General features: G+C 43.4%; 1 protein-coding gene across 5 annotated transcripts in view; it reads right to left on the minus strand.

Annotated features, from left to right (window-relative positions):
- Positions 1-26,496, minus strand: part of STAMBPL1 (STAM binding protein like 1) — a 91,933-nt gene that overhangs the window by 41,042 nt on the left and 24,395 nt on the right. For 2 of the 5 annotated variants that reach the window (XM_069753507.1, XM_069753504.1), the window contains exons 1-2: positions 17,930-18,226; positions 10,904-10,987 (exon numbers count right to left, since the gene is read on the minus strand). In XM_069753507.1, the coding sequence (XP_069609608.1) occupies positions 10,904-10,933 (30 nt within the window). In that variant the 5' untranslated portion in view covers positions 10,934-10,987; positions 17,930-18,226. Of the gene's footprint in view, positions 1-10,903; positions 10,988-16,779; positions 16,800-17,929; positions 18,227-26,496 lie in introns of those variants that run through there. The other 3 variants (XM_069753506.1, XM_069753503.1, XM_069753505.1) reach the window with 2 other exon arrangements.

Genomic DNA, 26,496 nt, shown 5'->3' on the forward strand with positions numbered 1-26,496 from the left:
GGAACACCTTGGAGTGGAACACACCATCTCTCTACACCCCATACCCAATTTGTAGGCCTAATGCAGCGTAGTTTCCAAGAACTACTAAACGAGAGCCGGAAGATCGAAGCTCAGGAAAGGCAACCTGGAGAACACCTTGGAGTGGAACACACCATCTCTCTACACCCCATACCCAATTTGTAGGCCTAATGCAGCGTAGTTTCCAACAACTACTAAACGAGAGCATGATGATCGAAGCATTGGCGAGGAAACCTGGGGAACACCTTGGAGTGGAACACACCATCTCTCTACACCCCATACCCGATTTGTAGGCCTAATGCAGCGTAGTTTCCAACAACTACTAAACGAGAGCCGGAAGATCGAAGCTCAGGAAAGGCAACCTGGAGAACACCTTGGAGTGGAACACACCATCTCTCTACACCCCATACCCAATTTGTAGGCCTAATGCAGTGTAGTTTCCAACAACTACTAAACGAGAGCCGGAAGATCGAAGCTCAGGAAAGGCAACCTGGAGAACACCTTGGAGTGGAACACACCATCTCTCTACACCCCATACCCAATTTGTAGGCCTAATGCAGCGTAGTTTCCAACAACTACTAAACGAGAGCATGAAGATCGAAGCATTGGCGAGGAAACCTGGGGAACACCTTGGAGTGGAACACACCATCTCTCTACACCCCATACCCAATTTGTAGGTCTAATGCAGCGTAGTTTCCAACAACTACTAAACGAGAGCATGAAGATCGAAGCATTGGCGAGGAAACCTGGGGAACACCTTGGAGTGGAACACACCATCTCTCTACACCCCATACCCAATTTGTAGGCCTAATGCAGCGTAGTTTCCAACAACTACTAAACGAGAGCCGGAAGATCGAAGCTCAGGAAAGGCAACCTGGAGAACACCTTGGAGTGGAACACACCATCTCTCTCCACCCCATACTCAATTTGTAGGCCTAATGCAGCCTACTTTCCGACAACTACTAAACGAGAGCATGAAGATCGAAGCTCAGGAAAGGCAACCTGGGGAACACCTTGGAGTGTAACAAACCCTCTCTCTACACCACGGAAGGGCTGATTCTTAGGAAGGAAGGCTGTCGGAAAGAAGCAGGGCGCGTCCGAGGGTGATTATATTCTTATTAGGTATATACTCACCCTCGGACGCGCCCTGCTTCTTTATTTGTAATGAATGTTTATTTGCAATGTGGTTTTGACTTACTCTATTTTTTTGGTAAATAATGATTTTATTATTTTCATTGTTTTGCATCTTCTTGGCAATAATATAAAGAAGACGCGACAGGACAACACTCGGTGGATGCCATATCTGTGTTTTAAATTGAAAAAAACTTTCAGTTAACTACTTGCAGGAGAAAGTTAATGTAGCTGGTGGCCATTTTTAGTACTGTACCAGATTTTTGTTGTATGTGTTTGTTTTTAATGTTAAAATGTCTGCATTTGATATCTCTCCAGTATTTTCTTTTTTATAAGCAAAATACTTATTTTTATATTTTCTGATGTTGGTTCCAGGGGTACACGGGCAGCAGTGGTGTGGTCAGTGGAGGCCTAGTGGAAGGAGTGACCGCAGACAGGCATCGAAGGCCTAAAATAATAACACATGGCTGTAGGCAATTTTAAATTGGTTCCAGGGGTACACGGGCAGCAGTGGTGTGGTCAGTGGAGGCCTAGTGGAAGGAGTGACCGCAGACAGGCATCGAAGGCCTAAAGTAAAAAAATTGGGCTGGCTGTAGGCAATTTTAAATTGGTTCCAGGGGTACACGGGCAGCAGTGGTGTGGTCAGTGGAGGCATATTGTAAGGAGTGACCGCAGACAGGCATCGAAGGCCTAAAATAATAACACATGGCTGTAGGCAATTTTAAATTGGTTCCAGGGGTACACGGGCAGCAGTGGTGTGGTCAGTGGAGGCCTAGTGGAAGGAGTGACCACAGACAGGCATCGAAGGCCTAAAATAATAACACATGGCTGTAGGCAATTTAAAATTGGTTCCAGGGGTACACGGGCAGCAGTGGTGTGGTCAGTGGAGGCCTAGTGGAAGGAGTGACCGCAGACAAGCATCGAAGGCCTAAAGTAAAAAAATTGGGCTGGCTGTAGGCAATTTTAAATTGGTTCCAGGGGTACACGGGCAGCAGTGGTGTGGTCAGTGGAGGCCTAGTGGAAGGAGTGACCACAGACAGGCATCGAAGGCCTAAAATAATAACACATGGCTGTAGGCAATTTTAAATTGGTTCCAGGGGTACACGGGCAGCAGTGGTGTGGTCAGTGGAGGCCTAGTGGAAAGAGTGACCGCAGACAGGCATCGAAGGCCTAAAGTAAAAAAATTGGGCTGGCTGTAGGCAATTTTAAATTGGTTCCAGGGGTACACGGGCAGCAGTGGTGTGGTCAGTGGAGGCATATTGTAAGGAGTGACCGCAGACAGGCATCGAAGGCCTAAAATAATAACACATGGCTGTACGCAATTTTAAATTGGTTCCAGGGTTACACGGGCAGCAGTGGTGTGGTCAGTGGAGGCCTAGTGGAAGGAGTGACCACAGACAGGCATCGAAGGCCTAAAATAATAACACATGGCTGTAGGCAATTTTAAATTGGTTCCAGGGGTACACGGGCAGCAGTGGTGTGGTCAGTGGAGGCATAGTGGAAGGAGTGACCGCAGACAGGCTTCGAAGGCCTAACATAACAAAAATGTCAATACAATGGTATTGTCAGTGGCAGGCATTGAAGGATGTCAGCGCATAGACTAAACATTGGTGGAGCTGTGAGATAATTTTGCAAGTGGTAGAGCACTGTTTGAGCTGGGGGGGGGGGGGAACTGTCTTGTGGCCGGCGGTACAGGCCCAGGGCCCCTCATATTACAACGGTGTGTCTGACGTTGGGTGCGCACCACCACCGCCAGAGACACTTTATTGTACTAGGAGGGACCCAGTGGCAGTGCCGTCGACCAAAAGCGGGCACACCCACCTCTTCAGACAAACAGCACTCTCACGGGTGCTGTCGCCAAGTGTCGATACCACGGCCCCGTGTGGGGAGTTTGGCCATTTAGTGAGGTGTAAACATGTCGTATGCTGGACAATCAGGTGCAGAAAATTACGAGATTGGAAAAGGCATTCAGAATAGTCCACAGGCAAGACCTTTTCATAGGAAAGCTAGGTGTCAGCCGGGCAAGGTGGGGCAAAAGATTTCGAAATCCAGTTGTGGTTCATTTTAATGAAGGTTAGATCATCTACATTTTGGGTAGCCAGACGAGTCCTTTTTTCTATTAGTATTGAACCTGCAGCACTGAATACTCTTTCTGATAGGACACTAGCTGCCGGGCAAGCAAGCTCCTGCAATGCATATTCTGCCAATTCTGGCCAGGTGTCTAATTTTGATGCCCAGTAATCAAATGGGAATGACAGTTGAGGGAGAACATCGAAAAGGGATGAAAAATAGTTTGTAACCATACTGGACAAATGTTGTCTCCTGTCACTTTGAATTGATGCTGCAGTACCTGTCCTGTCTGCGGTCATAGCAAAATCACTCCACAACCTGGTCAGAAAACCCCTCTGGCCAACGCCACTTCTGATTTCTGCCCCTCTAACTCCTCTGGTCTGCTGGCCCCTGCAGCTCGTGTGAGAACGATCACGGGCGCTGTGTGCAGGGAATGCCAGAAGCAAACGGTCAACAAGAGTTGATTGTTTGGTTGCTAATATTAGTTCCAAGTTCTCATGTGGCATTATATTTTGCAATTTGCCTTTATAGCGAGGATCAAGGAGGCAGGCCAACCAGTAATCGTCATCATTCATCATTTTAGTTATGCGTGTGTCCCTTTTGAGGATACGTAAGGCATAATCCGCCATGTGGGCCAAAGTTCCAGTTCTCAAATCTGTGGTTGTGCTTGGTTGAGGGGCAGTTTCAGGCAAATCCACGTCACTTGTGTCCCTCCAAAAACCAGAACCCGGCCTTGCCGCGCCACCAATTTCCAGTGGCCCCGGAAAAGCTTCCTCATTAAAAATATAATCATCCCCATCATCCTCCTCGTCCTCCTCCTCCTCTTCGCCCGCTAACTCGTCCTGTACACTGCCCTGGCCAGACAAAGGCTGACTGTCATCAAGGCTTTCCTCTTCCTCAGCTGCAGACGCCTGATCCTTTATGTGCGTCAAACTTTGCATCAGCAGACGCATTAGGGGGATGCTCATGCTTATTATGGCGTTGTCTGCACTAACCAGCCGTGTGCATTCCTCAAAACACTGAAGGACTTGACACATGTCTTGAATCTTCGACCACTGCACACCTGACAACTCCATGTCTGCCATCCTACTGCCTGCCCGTGTATGTGTATCCTCCCACAAAAACATAACAGCCCGCCTCTGTTCGCACAGTCTCTGAAGCATGTGCAGTGTTGAGTTCCACCTTGTTGCAACGTCTATGATTAGGCGATGCTGGGGAAGGTTCAAAGAACGCTGATAGGTCTGCATACGGCTGGAGTGTACGGGCGAACGGCGGATATGTGAGCAAAGTCCACGCACTTTGAGGAGCAGGTCGGATAACCCCGGATAACTTTTCAGGAAGCACTGCACCACCAGGTTTAAGGTGTGAGCCAGGCAAGGAATGTGTTTCAGTTGGGAAAGGGAGATGGCAGCCATGAAATTCCTTCCGTTATCACTCACTACCTTGCCTGCCTCAAGATCTACAGTGCCCAGCCACGACTGCATTTCTTTCTGCAAGAACTCGGACAGAACTTCCGCGGTGTGTCTGTTGTCGCCCAAACACTTCATAGCCAATACAGCCTGCTGACGTTTGCCAGTAGCTGCCCCATAATGGGAGACCTGGTGTGCAACAGTGGCAGCTGCGGATGGAGTGGTTGTGCGACTGCGGTCTGTGGACGAGCTCTCGCTTCTGCAGGAGGACGAAGAGGAGGAGGGGGTGCGAACGGCTACAGCCAACTGTTTCCTAGACCGTGGGCTAGGCAGAACTGTCCCAAACTTGCTGTCCCCTGTGGACCCTGCATCCACCACATTTACCCAGTGTGCCGTGATGGACATGTAACGTCCCTGGCCATGCCTACTGGTCCATGCATCTGTTGTCAGGTGCACCTTTGTGCTCACAGATTGCCTGAGTGCATGGACGATGCGCTCTTTAACATGCTGGTGGAGGGCTGGGATGGCTTTTCTGGAAAAAAAGTGTCGACTGGGTAGCTCGTAGCATGGTACAGCGTAGTCCATCAGGGCTTTGAAAGCTTCGCTTTCAACTAACCGGTAGGGCATCATCTCTAACGAGATTAATCTAGCTATGTGTGCGTTCAAACCCTGTGTACGCGGATGCGAGGCTAAGTACTTCCTTTTTCTAACCATAGTCTCATGTAGGGTGAGCTGGACTGGAGAGCTGGAGATCGTGGAACTAGCGGGGGTGCCGGTTGACATGGCAGACTGAGAGACGGTGGGAGATGGTATTGTTGCCGCCGGAGCCCTAGATGCAGTGTTTCCTACTACGAAACTGGTGATTCCCTGACCCTGACTGCTTTGGCCTGGCAAAGAAACCTGCACAGATACTGCAGGTGGTGCGGAAAATGGTGGCCCTACACTGCCGGAAGGGATGTTGCGTTGCTGACTAGCTTCATTGGCCGAGGGTGCTACAACCTTAAGGGACGTTTGGTAGTTAGTCCAGGCTTGCAAATGCATGGTGGTTAAATGTCTATGCATGCAACTTGTATTGAGACTTTTCAGATTCTGCCCTCTGCTTAAGGTAGTTGAACATTTTTGACAGATGACTTTGCGCTGATCAATTGGATGTTGTTTAAAAAAATGCCAGAATGCACTCTTTCTAGCATCGAATACCTTTTCAGGCATTGCAGACTGAGCTTTAACCGGATGGCCACACTGTCCTCCAACAGGTTTTGGCTTTGCCACGCGTTTTGGGCAAGATACGGGCCCGGCAGATGGAACCTGTTGCGATGTTGATGCCTGCTGCGGCCCCTCCTCCTCCGCTTCAGAACTGCTGCCGCCTGCACCCTGTTCCCCCAATGGCTGCCAATCGGGGTCAAGAACTGGGTCATCTATTACCTCTTCTTGTAGCTCGTGTGCAACTTCGTCTGTGTCACCGTGTCGGTCGGTGGTATAGCGTTCGTGATGGGGCAACATAGTCTCATCAGGGTCTGATTCTTGATCATTACCCTGCGAGGGCAATGTTGTGGTCTGAGTCAAAGGACCAGCATAGTAGTCTGGCTGTGGCTGTGCATCAGTGCACTCCATGTTAGATTCAACTTGTAATGGGCATGGACTGTTAACTGCTTCACTTTCTAAGCCAGGGACGGTATGTGTAAAGAGCTCCATGGAGTAACCCGTTGTGTCGCCTGCTGCATTCTTCTCTGTTGTTGTTTTTGCTGAAGAGGACAAGGAAGCGACTTGTCCCTGACCGTGAACATCCACTAACGATGCGCTGCTTTGACATTTACCAGTTTCACGAGAGGAGGCAAAAGAGCTAGAGGCTGAGTCAGCAAGATAAGCCAAAACTTGCTCTTGCTGCTCCGGCTTTAAAAGCGGTTTTCCTACTCCCAGAAAAGGGAATGTTCGAGGCCTTGTGTAGCCAGACGACGAACCTGGCTCCACAGCTCCAGACTTAGGTGCAATATTTTTTTTCCCACGACCAGCTGATGCTCCACCACTACCACTACCCTCATTACCAGCTGACAATGAACGCCCCCGGCCACGACCTCTTCCACCAGACTTCCTCATTGTTTTAAAAACGTAAACAAACTAACGGTATTTGTTGCTGTCACACAAATTACACGGTGAGCTATAACTTCAGTATGATTTAGCTACCCCTTTACAGGTGAGTGAGACCACAACGAAAATCAGGCACAATGTTACACACTCTGTTGTTGGAGGCAACAAATGAGAGAGATGCCACACACGCAGGACTGTTACTGAAGCACAAATGTAAATATTAATCTCCCACTGATTTGATTTTTTTTTTTTTTCAGGGAGACTTTAGGAAAAAAAATAATAGAATAAAATGATTTTTTTCAGGAAGAATTTAGAAACCAAATAAAATAAAATGATTTTTTCAGGGAGAATTTAGAAAACAAATAAAACAAAAAAAGGCTTTCTATGGCCCACTGAGTGAGAGATGACGCACACAGGAGTCAGGAGTGGCACACAAGCCCAGAGGCCAATATTTATCTCCCAGTTTTTTTTTTTGTTCCAGGGAAAATTTATAAACCCAATAAAAAAAATATTAAATAGGCTTTCTATGGCCCACTATCTGAGAGAGAGAGAGAGAGAGAGATGGCACGCTTAGGACTGGCACACAAGCCCAAAGGCCAATATTAATCTCCCTTTTTTTTTTCAGGGAGAATTTATAAAACCAAAAAAAAATAAATAGGCTTTCTATGGCCCACTATTTGTGAGAGAGATGGCACGCTCAGGACTGGCACACAAGCCCAGAGGCCAATATTAATCTCCCACTTTTTTTTTTTTTTCCAGGGAAAATTTATAAACCCAATAAAAAAAATAATAAATAGGTTTTCTATGGCCCACTATCTGAGAGAGAGAGATGGCACGCTTAGGACTGGCACACAAGCCCAAAGGCCAATATTAATCTCCCACTGATTGATTTATTGATTTTTTCAGGTAGAATTTAGAACCCAAATAAAGCAAAAAAAAAAAAAAAAAAGGGCTTTCTATGGCCCACTGAGTGAGTGATGATGCACACAGGAGTCAGGAGTGGCACACAAGCCCTGAGGCCAATATTTTTCTCCCACTGATTGATGTAGTGATTTTTTCAGGTACATTTTTGAACCCAAATCAAGCAAAAAAATAAATAGGCTTTCTATGGCCCACTATTTGTGAGAGAGATGGCACGCTCAGGACTGGCACACAAGCCCAGAGGCCAATATTAATCTCCCACTTTTTTTTTTTTTTGTTCCAGGGAAAATTTATAAACCCAATAAAAAAAATAATAAATAGGCTTTCTATGGCCCACTATCTGAGAGAGAGAGATGGCACGCTTAGGACTGGCACACAAGCCCAAAGGCCAATATTAATCTCGCACTGATTGATTTATTGATTTTTTCAGGTAGAATTTAGAACCCAAATAAAGCAAAAAAAAAAAAAAAAAATGGGCTTTCTATGGCCCACTGAGTGAGTGATGATGCACACAGGAGTCAGGAGTGGCACACAAGCCCTGAGGCCAATATTTTTCTCCCACTGATTGATGTAGTGATTTTTTCAGGTAGATTTTATAACCCAAATCAAGCAAAAAAATAAATAGGCTTTCTATGGCCCACTGAGTGAGAGATGGCACACACAGGGATGGCACTCTAGCAGAAATGTCAATCTTAATCTCCCACAAAAAAAAAAAAAAAAAAAAAACAGGGAGTGTCCTTCAATTACTATCTCCCTGCAGTAATCTCAGCCAGGTATGGCAGGCAGCAATAAGGAGTGGACTGATGCACAAATTAAATAAAAAGTGTGTACAAACAAAAAAGATAGCTGTGCAGAAAGGAAGGAACAAGAGGATTTGTGCTTTGAAAAAAGCAGTTGGTTTGCACAGCGGCGTACACACAGCAATGCAGCTATCAGGGAGCCTTCTAGGGCAGCCCAATGAGCTACAGCTCTGAGGGGAAAAAAAAAAAAATGTAGCTTCCACTGTCCCTGCACACCGAAGGTAGTGTTGGTCAGTGGAAATCGCTACAGCACAAGCGGTTTGGTGGTTAATGGACCCTGCCTAACGCTATCCCTGCTTCTGACGAAGCGGCAGCAACCTCTCCCTAAGCTCAGATCAGCAGCAGTAACATGGCGGTCGGCGGGAACGCCCCTTTATAGCCCCTGTGACGCCGCAGACAGCAAGCCAATCACTGCAATGCCCTTCTCTAAGATGGTGGGGACCAGGACCTATGTCATCACGCTGCCCACACTCTGCGTTTACCTTCATTGGCTGAGAAATGGCGCTTTTCGCGTCATTGAAACGCGACTTTGGCGCGAAAGTCGAGTACCGCATGGCCGACCCCGCACAGGGGTCGGATCGGGTTTCATGAAACCCGACTTTGCCAAAAGTCGGCGACTTTTGAAAATGAACGACCAGTTTCGCTCAACCCTACTCATTACCTGTAGTAATGGCACCTGTTTGAACTCGTTATCAGCATAAAAGACACCTGTCCACAGCCTCAAAGAGTCACACTCCAAACTCCACTATGGTAAAGACCAAAGAGCTGTCGTAGGACACCGGAAACAAAATTGTAGCCCTGTACCAGGCTGGGAAGACTGAATCGGCAATAGGCAAGCAGCTTAGTTTGATTAAATCAACTGTGGGAACAATAATAGGAAAATGGAAGACATACAAGACCACTGGTAATCTCCCTCGATCTGGGGCTCCACGCAAGATCTCACCCCATGGGGTCAAAAATCCCAGAACCACAAGGGGGACCTAGTGAATGACCTGCATAGAGCTGGGACCACCGTAACAAAGGCTACCATCAGTAACACACTACGCCGCCAGTGACTCAGATCCTGTAGTGCCAGACGTGTCCCCCTGCTTAAGCCGGTACATGTCCGGGTCCGTCTGAAGTTTGCTAGAGAGCATTTGGATTATCCAGAAGAGTATTGGGAGAATGTCATATGGTCTGATGAAATCAAAGCAGAACTGTTTGGTAGAAACAAAATTCGTCATGTTTGGAGGAGACAGAATGCTGAGTTGCATCCAAAGAACACCATACCTACTGTGAAGCATGGGGTGGCAAGAACAAGCTTTAGGGATATTTCCCTGCAAAGGGACCAGGACAACTGATCCATGTCCATGAAAGAATGAATGAGGCCATGTATTGTGAGATTTTGAGTGCAAACCTCCTTCCATCAGCAAGGGCATTGAAGATGAAACGTGGATGGGTCTTTCAGCATGATAATGATCTTAAGCACACCGCTAGGGCAACAAAGGAGTGGCTTCGTAAGAAGCATATGAAGGTCCTGGAGTGGCCTAGCCAGTCTCCAGATCTCAACCAAATAGAAAACCTTTGGAGGGAGTTGAAAGTCCGTGTTGCCAAGCGACAGGCACAAAACATCACTGCTCTAGAGGAGATCTGCATGGAGGAATGGGCCAACATACCACCAACAGTGTGTGCCAACCTTGTGAAAACTTACAGAAAACGTTTGACCTCTGTCATTGCCAACAACGGATACATAACAAAATATTGAGATGAACTTTTCTTAATGACCAAATACTTATTTTCCACCATAATTTGCTAAATCAATCTTGCCAAATCAGAGAAGGCGATTTTCTGGATTTGTTTTCTCATTTTGACTTTCATAGTTGTGGTCTACCTATGATGCCAATTACAGGCCTCTCATCTTTTTTGTGGGAGAACTTGCACAATTGGTGGCTGATTAAATACTTTTTTCCCCATTGTATATACAATGGTGTTCAACTTGTAGATTATAATTACAAAAACTATACAAAAAAAGTGCTCACGTTAGACATTCCCTGTAAATAAATTCATGAGTTCTGAAAACAAATACAATCTGTCAAGAGAGATCTAATCTCTGTATAATCTGTGGATCCCTGTTAGCTCATGTGCTGTACCAACTCACTCCCCGCTTACATGTGATGAAAAGCTGGTGTTGTCATTAACTCCTTAGGGGCACATAATGATAAGAAAAAGTAAGGTTTGACACACTACATTTGTAACAAGAAAAAGCTCGTAAAAGGCCAATCACAACTATAAAGAAGACATTGCATCACATCTTGCCCCACAGTATAATATAGATTTCATCTAGGATTTACATAATAAAAATGGATAATTAATGTACACACGCACACACACACACACACATATGGCATGCATGTAGACACTCTCAATGATATGTTTTACAGCTTAGAAAATTGTATATATATATAAATGAAATAAATAAAAAGGATTCACCAGTGATGAAATGGAGATGGACTGCTCCATGCTGTCTTCAGAGTTGATAGGAAGGGGCTGGTAATAGCTTTATAATCCGTCCATCTGCAACCAGAGGAGAAACAAAGAAAATCAATGCTCTACAAGTATCAAATAACGTCAGTCCCTCTGTTCTCTATGAATCATTGGTCGATACAACGGCCCAGAAATTATAATGGTCTTAATGATCCCAGGCCTCAAATTCTGGAGTGGCGGCATGACACTAATGTTCAGCAAATACAGCCCTGCCATTCTGTGCTTATTAGAAGCTGCTTTGCTTCTAGCAAGAATTATGATTTACAGAAAACTGCGGGGGAGAGGATGACGTGAAGGATTAAAAATATCAGTGAAAGGGTAAGTGCCGAGAGAATATCTCCCACAGAATACGGGGGTCTTAGACAGAAATCTGACCAAGTACAACATCTGTATTAGGTTCGTCCTTCAGTCTTGTGCTCATATATTTACGCACATATGGATAAAAGTCTGCAGAATGCTTGGTGCTTGGTGTGTAAAAAAAAATGAAAAATAGAGAAGATACACACGTTCAGACATTCAGACATTTTTAAGACTGTCTTTGATCAACCAGTAACCCAACTGACATACACAGACAGTCCTCTGCCCCCTATGTCTTATATATATCACTCCCACAGTAGTAACACTTCAACCTGACCTAGATAAGCAAGGGCTGGGTACTCCTAAACTGAGATTGCACAACATACATAAGAAAATACAAATACATCACAAACAATGTCAGGGTCAGCCTTAGGAACTTGCCCAGGGCTCCCTTCCCAAGAAGGCCCAAGCCTTTACAAGCCAGAGACCCAAACATTGTATAATTGCAGGGTCATTCAAGTTTTCGAGGTTAGTTAATTGTAAAAGGATCTTTGGTCACTTTACGCCATGTTTGTCTGTGTAACATGCAGTGTGTGTGAGTGTGTGTGTAAGTGACATAGTGTGTGGGTATGTGTTTGTGTAACATGTAGTGTGAATGTAGCATACAGTGCGTGTGTAACATACAGGGTAGGTGTATGTAATGTGTGTAGTGTATATTTTGTGGGTGCAGTATGGAATGAGTGTGTGTAACATACAGGTTGTGTGTGTGTAATGTACATTTTGTGGGTGTAGTATGGAGTGAGTGTGTGTAACATACAGGGTGTGTGTAATGTACATTTTGTGGGTGTAGTATGGAGTGAGTGTGTGTAACATACAGGGTGGGTGTGTAATGCACATTTTTTGAGTGCAGAATGGAGTGAGTGTGTGTAACATACAGGGTGTGTGTGTAATGTACATTTTGTGGGTGCAGTATGGAGTGAGGGTGTATAACATACAGGGTGTGTGTATAATGTACATTTTGTGGGTGTAGTATGGAGTGAGTGTGTGTAACATACAGGGTGTGTGTGTAATGTACATTTTTTGGGTGTCGTATGGAGTGAGTGTGTGTAACATACAGGGTGTGTGTGTAATGTACATTTTATGGGTGCAGTATGGAGTGAGTGTGTGTAACATACAGGGTGCGTGTGTAATGCACATTTTATGGGTGTAGTATGGAGTGAGTGTGTGTAACATACAGGGTGTGTGTATAATGTACATTTTATGGGTGCAGTATGGAGTGAGTGTGTGTAACATACAGGTTGTGTGTGTAATGCACATTTTATGGGTGTAGTATGGGGTGAGTGTGTGTAACATACAGGGTGTGTGTGTGTGTGTGTAATGTACATTTTATGGGTGCAGTATGGAGTGAGTGTGTGTAACATACAGGGTGTGTGTATAATGTACATTTTATGGGTGCAGTATGGAGTGAGTGTGTGTAACATACAGGTTGTGTGTGTAATGCACATTTTATGGGTGTAGTATGGGGTGAGTGTGTGTAACATACAGGGTGTGTGTGTGTGTGTGTGTAATGCACATTTTATGGGTGTAGTATGGAGTGAGTGTGTGTAACATACAGGGTGTGTATAATGTACATTTTATGGGTGCAGTATGGAGTGAGTGTGTGTAACATACAGGTTGTGTGTGTAATGCACATTTTATGGGTGTAGTATGGGGTGAGTGTGTGTAACATACAGGGTGTGTGTGTGTGTGTGTGTAATGTACATTTTATGGGTGCAGTATGGAGTGAGTGTGTGTAACATACAGGGTGTGTGTATAATGTACATTTTATGGGTGCAGTATGGAGTGAGTGTGTGTAACATACAGGTTGTGTGTGTAATGCACATTTTATGGGTGTAGTATGGGGTGAGTGTGTGTAACATACAGGGTGTGTGTGTGTGTGTGTAATGTACATTTTATGGGTGCAGTATGGAGTGAGTGTGTGTAACATACAGGGTGTGTGTATAATGTACATTTTATGGGTGCAGTATGGAGTGAGTGTGTGTAACATACAGGGTGTGTGTATAATGTACATTTTATGGGTGCAGTATGGAGTGAGTGTGTGTAACATACAGGGTGTGTGTGTAATGCACATTTTATGGGTGTAGTATGGGGTGAGTGTGTGTAACATACAGGGTGTGTGTGTGTGTGTGTAATGCACATTTTATGGGTGTAGTATGGAGTGAGTGTGTGTAACATACAGGGTGTGTGTAATGCACATTTTATGGGTGCAGTATGGAGTGAGTGTGTGTAACATACAGGGTGTGTGTAATGCACATTTTATGGGTGCAGTATGGAGTGAGTGTGTGTAACATACAGGGTGCATGTGTAATGTACATTTTGTGGGTGCAGAATGGAGTGAGTGTGTGTAACATACAGGGTGTGTGTGTGTGTAATGTACATTTTATGGGTGCAGTATGGAGTGAGTGTGTGTAACATACAGGGTGTGTGTGTGTGTAATGTACATTTTATGGGTGCAGTATGGAGTGAGTGTGTGTAACATACAGGGTGTGTGTAATGCACATTTTATGGGTGTAGTATGGAGTGAGTGTGTGTAACATACAGGGTGTGTGTAATGCACATTTTATGGGTGCAGTATGGAGTGAGTGTGTGTAACATACAGGGTGTGTATAATGTACATTTTATGGGTGCAGTATGGAGTGAGTGTGTGTAACATACAGGTTGTGTGTGTAATGCACATTTTATGGGTGTAGTATGGGGTGAGTGTGTGTAACATACAGGGTGTGTGTGTAATGCACATTTTATGGGTGCAGTATGGAGTGAGTGTGTGTAACATACAGGGTGCATGTGTAATGTACATTTTGTGGGTGCAGAATGGAGTGAGTGTGTGTAACATACAGGGTGTGTGTAATGTACATTTTATGGGTGCAGTATGGAGTGAGTGTGTGTAACATACAGGGTGTGTGTGTGTGTAATGTACATTTTATGGGTGCAGTATGGAGTGAGTGTGTGTAACATACAGGGTGTGTGTAATGCACATTTTATGGGTGTAGTATGGAGTGAGTGTGTGTAACATACAGGGTGTGTGTAATGCACATTTTATGGGTGCAGTATGGAGTGAGTGTGTGTAACATACAGGGTGCATGTGTAATGTACATTTTGTGGGTGCAGAATGGAGTGAGTGTGTGTAACATACAGGGTGTGTGTGTGTGTGTGTGTAATGTACATTTTATGGGTGCAGTATGGAGTGAGTGTGTGTAACATACAGGGTGTGTGTGTAATGTACATTTTATGGGTGCAGTATGGAGTGAGTGTGTGTAACATACAGGGTGTGTGTAATGCACATTTTATGGGTGCAGTATGGAGTGAGTGTGTGTAACATACAGGGTGTGTGTGTAATGTACATTTTATGGGTGCAGTATGGAGTGAGTGTGTGTAACATACAGGGTGTGCGTAATGCACATTTTATGGGTGTAGTATGGAGTGAGTGTGTGTAACATACAGGGTGTGTGTGTAATGTACATTTTATGGGTGCAGTATGGAGTGAGTGTGTGTAACATACAGGGTGTGTGTAATGCACATTTTATGGGTGTAGTATGGAGTGAGTGTGTGTAACATACAGGGTGTGTGTAATGCACATTTTATGGGTGTAGTATGGAGTGAGTGTGTGTAACATACAGGGTGTGTGTGTAATGTACATTTTATGGGTGCAGTATGGAGTGAGTGTGTGTAACATACAGGGGGTGTGTGTGTGTGTAATGTACATTTTATGGGTGCAGTATGGAGTGAGTGTGTGTAACATACAGGGTGTGTGTAATGCACATTTTATGGGTGTAGTATGGAGTGAGTGTGTGTAACATACAGGGTGTGTGTAATGCACATTTTATGGGTGCAGTATGGAGTGAGTGTGTGTAACATACAGGGTGTGTGTGTAATGCACATTTTATGGGTGCAGTATGGAGTGAGTGTGTGTAACATACAGGGTGTGTGTAATGCACATTTTATGGGTGTAGTATGGAGTGAGTGTGTGTAACATACAGGGTGTGTGTAATGCACATTTTATGGGTGCAGTATGGAGTGAGTGTGTGTAACATACAGGGTGTGTGTAATGCACATTTTATGGGTGCAGTATGGAGTGAGTGTGTAACATACAGGGTGCATGTGTAATGTACATTTTGTGGGTGCAGAATGGAGTGAGTGTGTGTAACATACAGGGTGTGTGTGTGTGTGTAATGTACATTTTATGGGTGCAGTATGGAATGAGTGTGTGTAACATACAGGGTGTGTGTATAATGCACATTTTATGGGTGCAGTATGGAGTGAGTGTGTGTAACATACAGGGTGTGTGTGTAATGCACATTTTATGGGTGTAGTATGGAGTGAGTGTGTGTAACATACAGGGTGTGTGTGTAATGTACATTTTATGGGTGCAGTATGGAGTGAGTGTGTGTAACATACAGGGTGTGTGTAATGCACATTTTATGGGTGCAGTATGGAGTGAGTGTGTGTAACATACAGGGTGTGTGTGTAATGTACATTTTATGGGTGCAGTATGGAGTGAGTGTGTGTAACATACAGGGTGTGTGTGTAATGTACATTTTATGGGTGCAGTATGGAGTGAGTGTGTGTAACATACAGGGTGTGTGTGTGTGTGTAATGTACATTTTATGGGTGCAGTATGGAGTGAGTGTGTGTAACATACAGGGTGTGTGTGTGTAATGTACATTTTATGGGTGCAGTATGGAGTGAGTGTGTGTAACATACAGGGTGTGTGTAATGCACATTTTATGGGTGCAGTATGGAGTGAGTGTGTGTAACATACAGGGTGTGTGTGTAATGCACATTTTATGGGTGTAGTATGGAGTGAGTGTGTGTAACATACAGGGTGTGTGTGTAATGTACATTTTATGGGTGTAGTATGGAGTGAGTGTGTGTAACATACAGGGTGTGTGTGTAATGTACATTTTATGGGTGCAGTATGGAGTGAGTGTGTGTAACATACAGGGTGTGTGTGTAATGCACATTTTATGGGTGTAGTATGGAGTGAGTGTGTGTAACATACAGGGTGTGTGTGTAATGCACATTTTATGGGTGTAGTATGGAGTGAGTGTGTGTAACATACAGGGTGTGTGTAATGCACATTTTATGGGTGCAGTATGGAGTGAGTGTGTGTAACATACAGGGTGTGTGTGTAATGCACATTTTATGGGTGTAGTATGGAGTGAGTGTGTGTAACATACAGGGTGTGTGTAATGCACATTTTATGGGTGCAGTATGGAGTGAGTGTGTGTATCATACAGGGTGTGTGTGTAATGTACATTTTGTGGGTGTAGTATGGAGTGAGTGTGTGTATCATACAGGGTGTGTGTGTAATGTACATTTTGTGGGTGTAGTATGGAGTGAGTGTGTGTAAAATGCAGAGAGTGTGTATAACAGTGTGTATATAGCATATAATGGCAGCATATACTACAGTGTTTAGTGTTTAGTGTTAGTGTTTAGTGTTTAGTATTAATGACAATTTATTTTACCAACTGAAAGCTTTTGTAGAGAAACAGGATCAAAAGCATGGCAACCCAAGGCCTCAGGATCCTACAGAGGAGCCTCTAGCTCCGATTGGGTGTTCCGATTTCTGCCACAATTTTGCTTTTAGGGACTCAATGTTTTGTGTGGTTTCTCAGTTAGGAACTCACGTGTCCGTGGAAACTAGGGAATAAAATCAAACATGAATTTGCGAATAGTTTGTATTTGATATATTTATTTTCTCTGGATCATGTGACAATTGACAAAGAATGAGTTTTCGAGCATAACACTGAGAGAAAGACAAAAGTAGCCAAAAAGTTTGGGAATTAGATTCAGGGTTTGTCTACCCTGCCTTATATTCTCTGTCAACATTTTCCTTAGAAGGGTGAAGAGAGCTTTTCATTTACATGGATACAATCTATTGCACCCACAAGCTGCACAGAGGTTCGGCTTGGGGCGCTATGATGAAGAGTTGTCTTTCTCTTGCTCAATAGGTTGGGCAGCTAAGGCAACTGATTCATGGTTTCTCAAAAACCACAGTCAAAGCCTCTTTTTCTTGAAGAAGCCGCCACAGTTTGCTTCAATAGCTGCTGTTGTAACCAGGCGCCCCACAGGGGCCTGTTGGCTTTTCAATGAGAAACCCTCTAGATTTTTTGATACCTATAATTTCCGCCATGAATGTGCAATTTGTGGCGATAATACACAGAACTCCATAGCTTTAGGAGTAACAGACAGTTGGCAAAAGCAACGCTGCTTTTGCCAACTGTCTGTTACTCCTAAAGCTATGGAGTTCTGTGTATTATCGCCACAAATTGCACATTCATGGCGGAAATTATAGGTATCAAAAAATCTAGAGGGTTTCTCATTGAAAAGCCAACAGGCCCCTGTGGGGCGCCTGGTTACAACAGCAGTATGGATGAAAACACTGCTGCGCATCACCAATCCCCTCTTGGCCTGGCCCCCACGGAAGAGCAAGGATAATTCAGGCTCATACATCACTTATCCTATCCTCCTGAGGATTCAGTCAATGACAGGATATCAAAAGAGGACACTGCTGTGTCTTATATATCTTTTGACGTCGCAGTTCAGTGGGTATGTCATTTTGTTACAGGGCTTCGCCTGCAAAGTCTGATGCAGAGTCAGCATTTTGTCTGTTACCTGTTCATCCAACATGTTATCATGTCTTCGGCTTGGTTAGATTCGAGTTTCCAGTCGTTAGTTCACTATTTTAATTATTTTCTCAGTCCTGGTGATGACAACACGAGTGTAGAGTACTTGCATATTTTAGATAATTGATGGGGAAAGTCGACATTCCTGTTGCCAAGAATAAAACTGAAGGCGCCACAACAAATCTTTCCTTCTTGGGTACTGAGCTGAACACACTCTCCATGGTTTTTCACCTTCCAGAAGAAAAACTGCAGAGACTGGTGGTGCTCATTGATCAAGTCATGATAGCTAGAAAAGTCAAATTGAGGCAAGTTCAATCATTATTAGCATATATGGATATTCAGTCATTGGTATACTGTATATTCTGGGCTAAGAACAGAGCAGATGTACGACTGTTGTGCCCAAATTTGGGTAAAAAATATGCAGAGGTATATTGGTTTGCTTTTAGAGGATTACGGTAGGCTCAGGTGTTTCTCCGGGTGGCGGGTTTTACTGAATCACTAGGGCGTCCTGTAGTTTTGGTCATATACGTGGGGGGGGGAAACAAGTTGGGGATGATCAAGTTGGCAGATCTCATCGGCTTTATTAAATCGGACCTGGCTAGGTGCAGAAATCTGTTTAGTGAAAATTGTGCAGAGGAAGAATTGGAAAGGGGCCCTGAATTTAGCGGCCTTGTAATATGAGGGAATCCTGTTTCGTCAGGGCTACTGGCAGGGTGGCTATGCGTCATCGTATGCTGGAGGGTAACAATCAAGATTTGCTGTTGTCGGATGGGGTTAATCTAAATTCTATAGGCAATAATATTTTTCTATCTGCTTGGGTATTGTTGGGTAGCTATGGTGGGAGGGTTGAATAAGTGTTTCAACATCCTTCCTTGGTGTTTTTTTGTCCCTGTTGCTATCACATGCTCACTGCCTCATGCAGTGACTTGGCATTGGTGAATATTTGTTTGTTTTATACAGGGTCAAAAGGGTTAAAAAATTGATGGTTATTAAAGCGGTTTCCATTTGTTCACCCAACAATGTGTATTATACTTAAAAGAAAAGTTTGCATATTTTTTATGTCTTCTACGAAAGTTTTCTCAGCTAATTTAATACCACATACCGTATCAAAATCGAGTTGAAGTTTGATGTGGTCATAAATCACTTTGAAAAATCCTAATATTTTAGAAGTATCCATTAACACTTAACATATCCCAAAGTCTCTAAGAGGGAAGGCCCTCTGTGAATCAACTTCACAGAGAAATAACTACATGCTATGTATTCTGGAAAAAAAAGCACCAGAACAATAATAAATCTAGTAATGTTGTATCAATGAAATGTAGACATAAAAGACATACACAAGTGACTCAACAGGATGGAAAAATCAATACATGATTTGCACCGGACTTCAAATGTTCCTGCTCTGTTTAATATTTATAAATCACGTGTCTTCCCATAACAGGAACTGTCTACAAGACTCGATCACTTGAAGGTTAAGGAGCCGTGGAATAAACAGAAACATCTGGTTTAAGAGTTCTCAGACATGCGTACATAGCTTTCAGTGCAGCAGAAATATAAGAAATGCAACTACATGTTCTGAAACATTGGAATTAAATGATTAATGCAAATCATAAGAAAGTGACTTCAAACTGAATTTTGTAGGGCTCATACATTAGAGAAAACTGAAGGACATCTATGACTGTCTTGAGAGCCATATGGTCCCATGTATCATATGTCAGCCTGATACGTAACATCTATTGGAGAACACCAAGCTCACCCGCCATTCTCAAGGTCCATGTTATACCTATCTCGAATACAATTACATGCAGATCTTAACTGAAGATTCTCACGACTCATATTGTACCTTTATTTTTATAAATCCTCCTTTTAATTTTTAACTCCCTCCCATATTCCTCTTCTTACAAAGTCGAAGAACTAATGAGGTATAACTTTCATTACGCAAAAGAGTTCTAGAATACGTGAGCTTCACTTATATACAAGCTAGGGGAAAGAGAAATGGTGGAAATGGTGGAAAGGAAATCAGATACCTCCTTTAATTTTTTCTAACATGATTCCGAGAAGTATGTTTATCAATGGAGACGACCTTCCCAAAGTCAGACGTGACGGTAAACTGCTACAAGATGATAAGCAGACAGTGACACTGCCCGTCTAGACTTGCTTATTTTATATAATCTCATTTCATGATAGATTATTACGTCTTTAATATAACATGCTTGTGTTATGAATTGGGTTTTGGATCAGATAAATAAATCCAATATGACTGGACACTTGGCAGCATCTCCTGGGTGTAGATAAATTAATTAGCGAGTGACTGACAGTTTCTGGGAGAACAAACTGTTACTGTGTACATCCTCGTTAGCAAGTCAGTGCGACATCAAGAGTGAATATAATTGCCCCTAAAGCAGACTGGTTGCCCCTAAAGCAGACTGGTCATCTCCATACAAGAAACCAAACATGGAGGAGATAGAAATAATTGATTATTATCGCTATGGAATGGAGATAGGTGATCCACAGATATATCTGCGATTGGGACAAATAATTGCTTCAGTGGGTTCAAGTTCCTCAGTGGCTAGCACTGCAGCGCTGGAGTCCTGGGTTCAAATCCCACCAAGGACAACATCTGCAAGGAGTTTGTATGTTCTCCCTGTGTTTGCTTGGGTTTCCTCCGGGTACTCCGGTTTCCTCCCACATTCCAAAGACATACTGATAGGGAATATAGATTGCGAGCCCCCATCGAGGACAGCGATGATAATATGTGCAAACTGTTAAGCGCTGCGGAATATGTTAGCGCAATATAAAAATAAAGATTATTATTATTATACGTTCCAGAAATTTTAGTCCTTGGGAAATCACAGAATTAGTTTCCCAACCACATAATTGTAATATCAACCCGAATTACGGATATATCATTGTTATGTTTGGTGTGTTGGATGGTGAATGTACGCTTGGAATTATGGCGGTCGTATTCTTCGACTACAAGATTTCTGTGGGAAAATGTGACACAAATTAGTAATTATGTCTTTGCACCATGTTTCTGTTAATATAATAAGCCATCCTCCTCTCACTTGTCCAGGAGACAGGGTGGCGGGTGTGGAGGAGACCCTTTATAATGTCTTTTCCAGAAAAATCTAGTTGTCATATTCAGGAGAGACAACATCAATTGTAGCTCTATTCCAATTTCTACGGTGATCTCACCAATTTAATCTGTAAGAGCTTTCTTTATTTATCTATTATAATAATAATAATCTTTATTTTTATATGGCGCTAACATATTCCGCAGCGCTTTACAGTTTGCACACATTATCATCACTGTCCCCGATGGGGCTCACAATCTAAATTCCCTATCAGTATGTCTTTGGAATGTGGGAGGAAACCGGAGTGCCCGGAGGAAACCCACGCAAACACGGAGAGAACATACAAACTCTTTGCAGATGTTGTCCTTGGTGGGGTTCGAACCCAGGACTCCAGCGCTGCAAGGCTGCAGTGCTAACCACTGCGCCACCGTGCCGCCCCTTTTTTTATATACTACTTTTACTTGTGCGTAGGTCTTTTATTTCATTTTTTTGTCATTTTTGTAGACACTGTACCTTATTACATTTTAGATTTAATATATATAAAATTAGTTTGTTTCTTGCTGTTCTAAACATTCCCACAACCTCGAAGAAAGTATGGCCTGGTTGTGTTACTCTATGTATGCCAGAGTGCAGGAATAGTACCAGTCAGGTGCTTAGGAAGTGTGGGTGGTGTATGCAGGTGTATTATTCAGTATTCACCATCCTGATGGACTTTCAAAACAGCAGGTGGTGGCAGCGAAAAAGTGTGGTGTGGGTGTGCGGTGCACTTAGCTCAGTTTCATCCTATTGGAATAGGTGAGTGGGTGAGTTTATGTGAAAAGCGAAGTCACACTTCATTTTCGCACACAAAACACGTGTGCAGCCAGTGAGAAGTGTTTGAGATAGCGCAACAACTTTACTAGCTTGGTTTCTTAAAGGGAACCTGTCACCCCCCCAGGGCCTATTAAAGTAAAAGAGCCACCTTCAGCAGCACTAAGGCTGCATTCTGTGAAGGTGGCTCTTATGTTTATTATCCCTAGGAACGCTGAAATAATGAGTTTTATAAATTTCCTGCCATACCTCTATTGAGTCAGGAAGGTATGTTTTCTCCCCCTAATTCAACCGCCTCGCAGCCGTACATCATCCAGCTCTGGCCTCCGGGCGCTGCCTCCTCTCTTTCTCGTGACGTCACCGGCACCTGCGCTCTGCAATAAGTTCTCGGGTATGCACCGCGCGTGCTACCCATGAACTTACATCAGGTGATGTAAGGATATCGTGCCAGCATGTAGTGGAGGCCCCAGATCCCACCCTGCAGTGTGTCATGATGTATTAAGCATTGTCACCATGGCCATCCCATAAGATGAGAAGGGTGCAGTGATTACCTACAAAATAAACTACGGTAAGTTTATTTACCACTAACATTAATATGGTGTTTATTGATCTAGAAAACCACTATTTCTGGAAAGAGAATGATTTGGAATTGCAAAATAGCTGTAAAGACAATTCTCTACGCTTCACCCAGGGTGAGGGTTCACATTGGTTAACCAATGCATACTTGCATGCGTGCCTCTTGAAAGCAACTTATTCTCTAGTAATAGGCCCAGTTTGTGCAAAAAATAAAAATATAATACATGAGTTCACCAAATAGAATGACAATGTAACTAGGCAGCTTCTTGGTAGCAAAGTCAAAGGATATTTACGGTATATTGACCCAGTTCTGCAACTCATAGGGGTCATTTTAATAAAACTGCTCTACTAAAGGATATGTCTGTGCCAGAAGCCTCATTTTTAATATTCTCAATATACAGCACAATTCGATGTCTGTAAACAAATTACAAGGCACTTTGTACAAATACAGAAAGCAAACACACACAAAAAAGGTGCTCATAAAACATAAGAGCAGGCGAGCGTCCTGATAATGCTGGAGACGGCAGAGGGGTGTTCATGGCTATACTCCAGCAGGACGTAACATTTCATTACCACAAATGAATGAGTCATATGCATTAGTCATCTCTTGCTCCTTAACCATCTAATTATCGCTTGCTCCTCAACCATCTAGGAACACACACATAGGATTTGCTAAATACAGTACTTATCGTCTAAACACAGGGGGGTCATGTTAGAAAAGAACCAGTTTTAGAAAAAAAAAATGATGTGCAGAAAATGCTTCACGATATATATGAAGAATATGTTGCATGAATATTTCTGAGTTTTATGGGTCATCAAATCTTACCCCTTTAGATCCTACTTGTCGAATATTTCAGAAAGACTCCCAAAAAAGACAGGCAAAAGCGGGCAATCTTTTGGGTGGTGTATCCTGAGGCTGCATTTGCCTTCTGGTGCATATATCTTTATTCACCCAGTGAGGTCAGAAGAGTGTCTGCAGCCTACAGTGTGATCACATCCATTAAAAATATGTATACTCTGCAGTACATATTTTAATAATATAGTCGACCTATAGTCATCAGAGGCATTCATCGGAGGTTCGCGTCCCAGTGTCTTCCTCTGATTTAATGAATAAGCCTTCACTTCTGAATCTATGACCAAGAAGAACTTTGCTCACCCTTGGCATCAGTTGTGTGCAGCAACACCTAGGAATGAAAAGAAATGTATGCCATGTGCCAGAGTAGGTGTAAGTAACTGCAGGTCTCTGGTTAGTACTTAATCTGGGGTTTAATGTAATTTGAATTCATTTTTGGGTATGATGATCATTACTGGTGTCTGGGGGTGTATCTAAAAACCTGGGGTCCGCATAAAAAAGTTTAAAATTAGTTTATACCCAAAGCTGATTGGCAATTTTCTGCCTTGAATAAAGTGATATCAGCCCTATATAATAAAGTTCAAAGTCATACAAGAGTAACAGAGGTAAGCTTTCCACATAGTAAAGATTAAACCGATAGACATCCATATAGTATAGTATCAAGTTAAGTGAAAATATAAAGAAAAGGTTACACTGCTTTCCACATTCCAAGCACATTTTTAATACCTTGGCTTGGCTTAAATGGATCCTTTTAAGTTCTCTTATTAGACCCATAGTGTACGATTTAAGTGACAAACCGGGTTTATATCTTCTAACGGGTTATTATAAATATAGAACATGAAAGAACATGAAAGAGGAAGAGAAAGAGTTTTCCTACGACTATGAATGTATCTGCCTCCCAGCATCTGCATCTGCCACCTGTCAGGTTTAAAAATTCATAACCTATACTACCTGTGACATCACATATCCCGCAGGCTCTGAAGAAGAAGGTTTGTAAAACAGAAATGTAAGAAAATAGCCAAATATATAGCACAAAGGAACCGTACATCTTCCACCATCACTAAGATTGCATCTAAACCATGCAGACTATCCATTCTTCTTACACGGTTGTTCCTCCTTGCTGTTTTGCCCATTTCATCACAACCTTTCCAGGGCCGGTTTTAGACAAAGGGGGGCCCTGAGCAAAACTTTAAAGTGGGGCCCCAAATGCTCACATATTGCACCATCACACAGAAACATTTAAGTTACATTTACATGCGCGGAGTTCGGACCGTTAAATGAGCGTGATCGACAATATGGAAGTCAGTTAGCGCTTGGTTACCGGCCTCTATACACCGGCTGAGGAAGAATGATGGGGACAGAACGATCACTGGTAGATCAATCTGTCTCCATACCTTACCAAGCTATCACCAGCACATCTGCGGATTACACAGGGTGATGTGTTACTAAGGACAATGATAGTTGCTCCGGGATAAACAATATGATCACCCGATGAATAAGCAACATTTTGCTCGTTCCTTTGGCAATTACCAAGATGTTCACACCTATGAACTCTTGCCTACGCTGCCGGTATTTATAAAGGAGGATGCTGCATACACACACACATAGCACATAGATCTATTTAAAGTCCTGAAACGTCTGTACATGTCTACTGTGGTGTCCTGATGAAGAAGTCTTGTACTTTGAAACGCGCTGAATAAATCCAAGATCTAATGGCTACATATTCTGACCTTCGACGTGAATACTTTTCTGCCCAATGATGACAGAAGTATTCTGGGAGTGATACCTTTATTGGCTAACCAGAAAATAATATGTTTGCAAGCTTTCAGAGCACAGAGGCTCCTTCTTCAGGCAAGATTACAGAGTAATCTAAGTGTCACAAGATCTGTCAATATATACACCTTTTCTGAAAGGCCACAGAGGCTACAACACCATTAAAGGGGTTGTCCACTACCAAGACAATCCTTTTTTGATCTAAATGTTTGACCCTGATAAAATAAAAATGCTTATACTCACCTCCCGTGCCATTACCAATCCAGCGGTGTCGGTACTTGCAATCCCGTGCGGGGATTGTTCTGGCACGTGAGCCTGGTACCCAATCGGTGCTGACGTTACCGTCCCTGCCTTCAAACCAATTGAACATGAAGAGGAAGTCTGGACTGCGGCTGCTCTCTCACTTCCACTGAAATAGGGATACCCGTGCCGATTAGGGGCAAATAGCACAATTCATAACTGCACAAAAGGCGCTGGACAGAGAGTGCCAACACCGCTAGAACAGCGGCAAGATGGGAGGTGAATATTAGCTTTTTAATTTTATTGGGTCCAAACATTTAGATCAAGAAGGGGTTCAAGAAAGGGTTCTGCCAATAGTGGACAACCCCTTTAAGCAAGAGGCAAAACTAACCAAACAACAGCATGAAGACCAAGGAGATCTCCAAAAAAGTCAGGGACAGAGTTGCTGAGAACTATATGTTATGGTTGAGATATAAAAAAAAATCCCAATCTCTGATGATCCTCCGAAGCACCAACAAATCCATTATCATCGAATGGAAAGAACATGGTACCACATCAAACCTGCCAAGAGAGGGCTGCCCATCAAAACTCTCAGCCTGGACGAGGAGGGCATTAATCAGAGAAACAGCACAGAGACCAATGGTAACCCTGAAGGAGCTTCAGAGTTCCCAAGCAGAGACGGAAGTGTCTGTTCATATGACCACAATAAGCCGTACACTCCATAGAGGTGACCTTTATGGAAGACTGGGCAGAAAACAGCCTTTGCTTACACACAAAAATTGTATGGCTCATTTTGAGTTTGCCAACAGACATGTGGGAGACTCCCAAAGTATATGGGGGAAGGTTCTGTAGTCAGATGAGACCAAAACTTAACTTTTTGGCCTCCAAGGTAAACGCTATGTCTGGTGCCAAACTAACAAAGCTCATCACCCCAAGAACACCATCCCCACAGTGAAACATAGTGGTGGCAACATTATGCTGTAAGGGTTGCTTTCAGCAGCAGGGACAGAGAAAATGGTTAGAATCAAGGGAAAGGTGGATGATGCGAAACACAGGGATATTGAGCAAAACTTGTTTAAGTCTGTCAATGATTATAATATTTGGAGATTATACTAAACTGCAGGGTAATCATCACAACGGAGGATAATTTAACCCCTTCATGACCCGGGGTATTTTCGTTTTTTCGCTTTCGTTTTTCATTCCCCTCCTTCCCACAGCCATAACTTTTTT

This window comes from Ranitomeya imitator, chromosome 2, assembly GCF_032444005.1.
Source record: "Ranitomeya imitator isolate aRanImi1 chromosome 2, aRanImi1.pri, whole genome shotgun sequence".
Taxonomy (NCBI): Eukaryota; Metazoa; Chordata; class Amphibia; order Anura; family Dendrobatidae; genus Ranitomeya; species Ranitomeya imitator.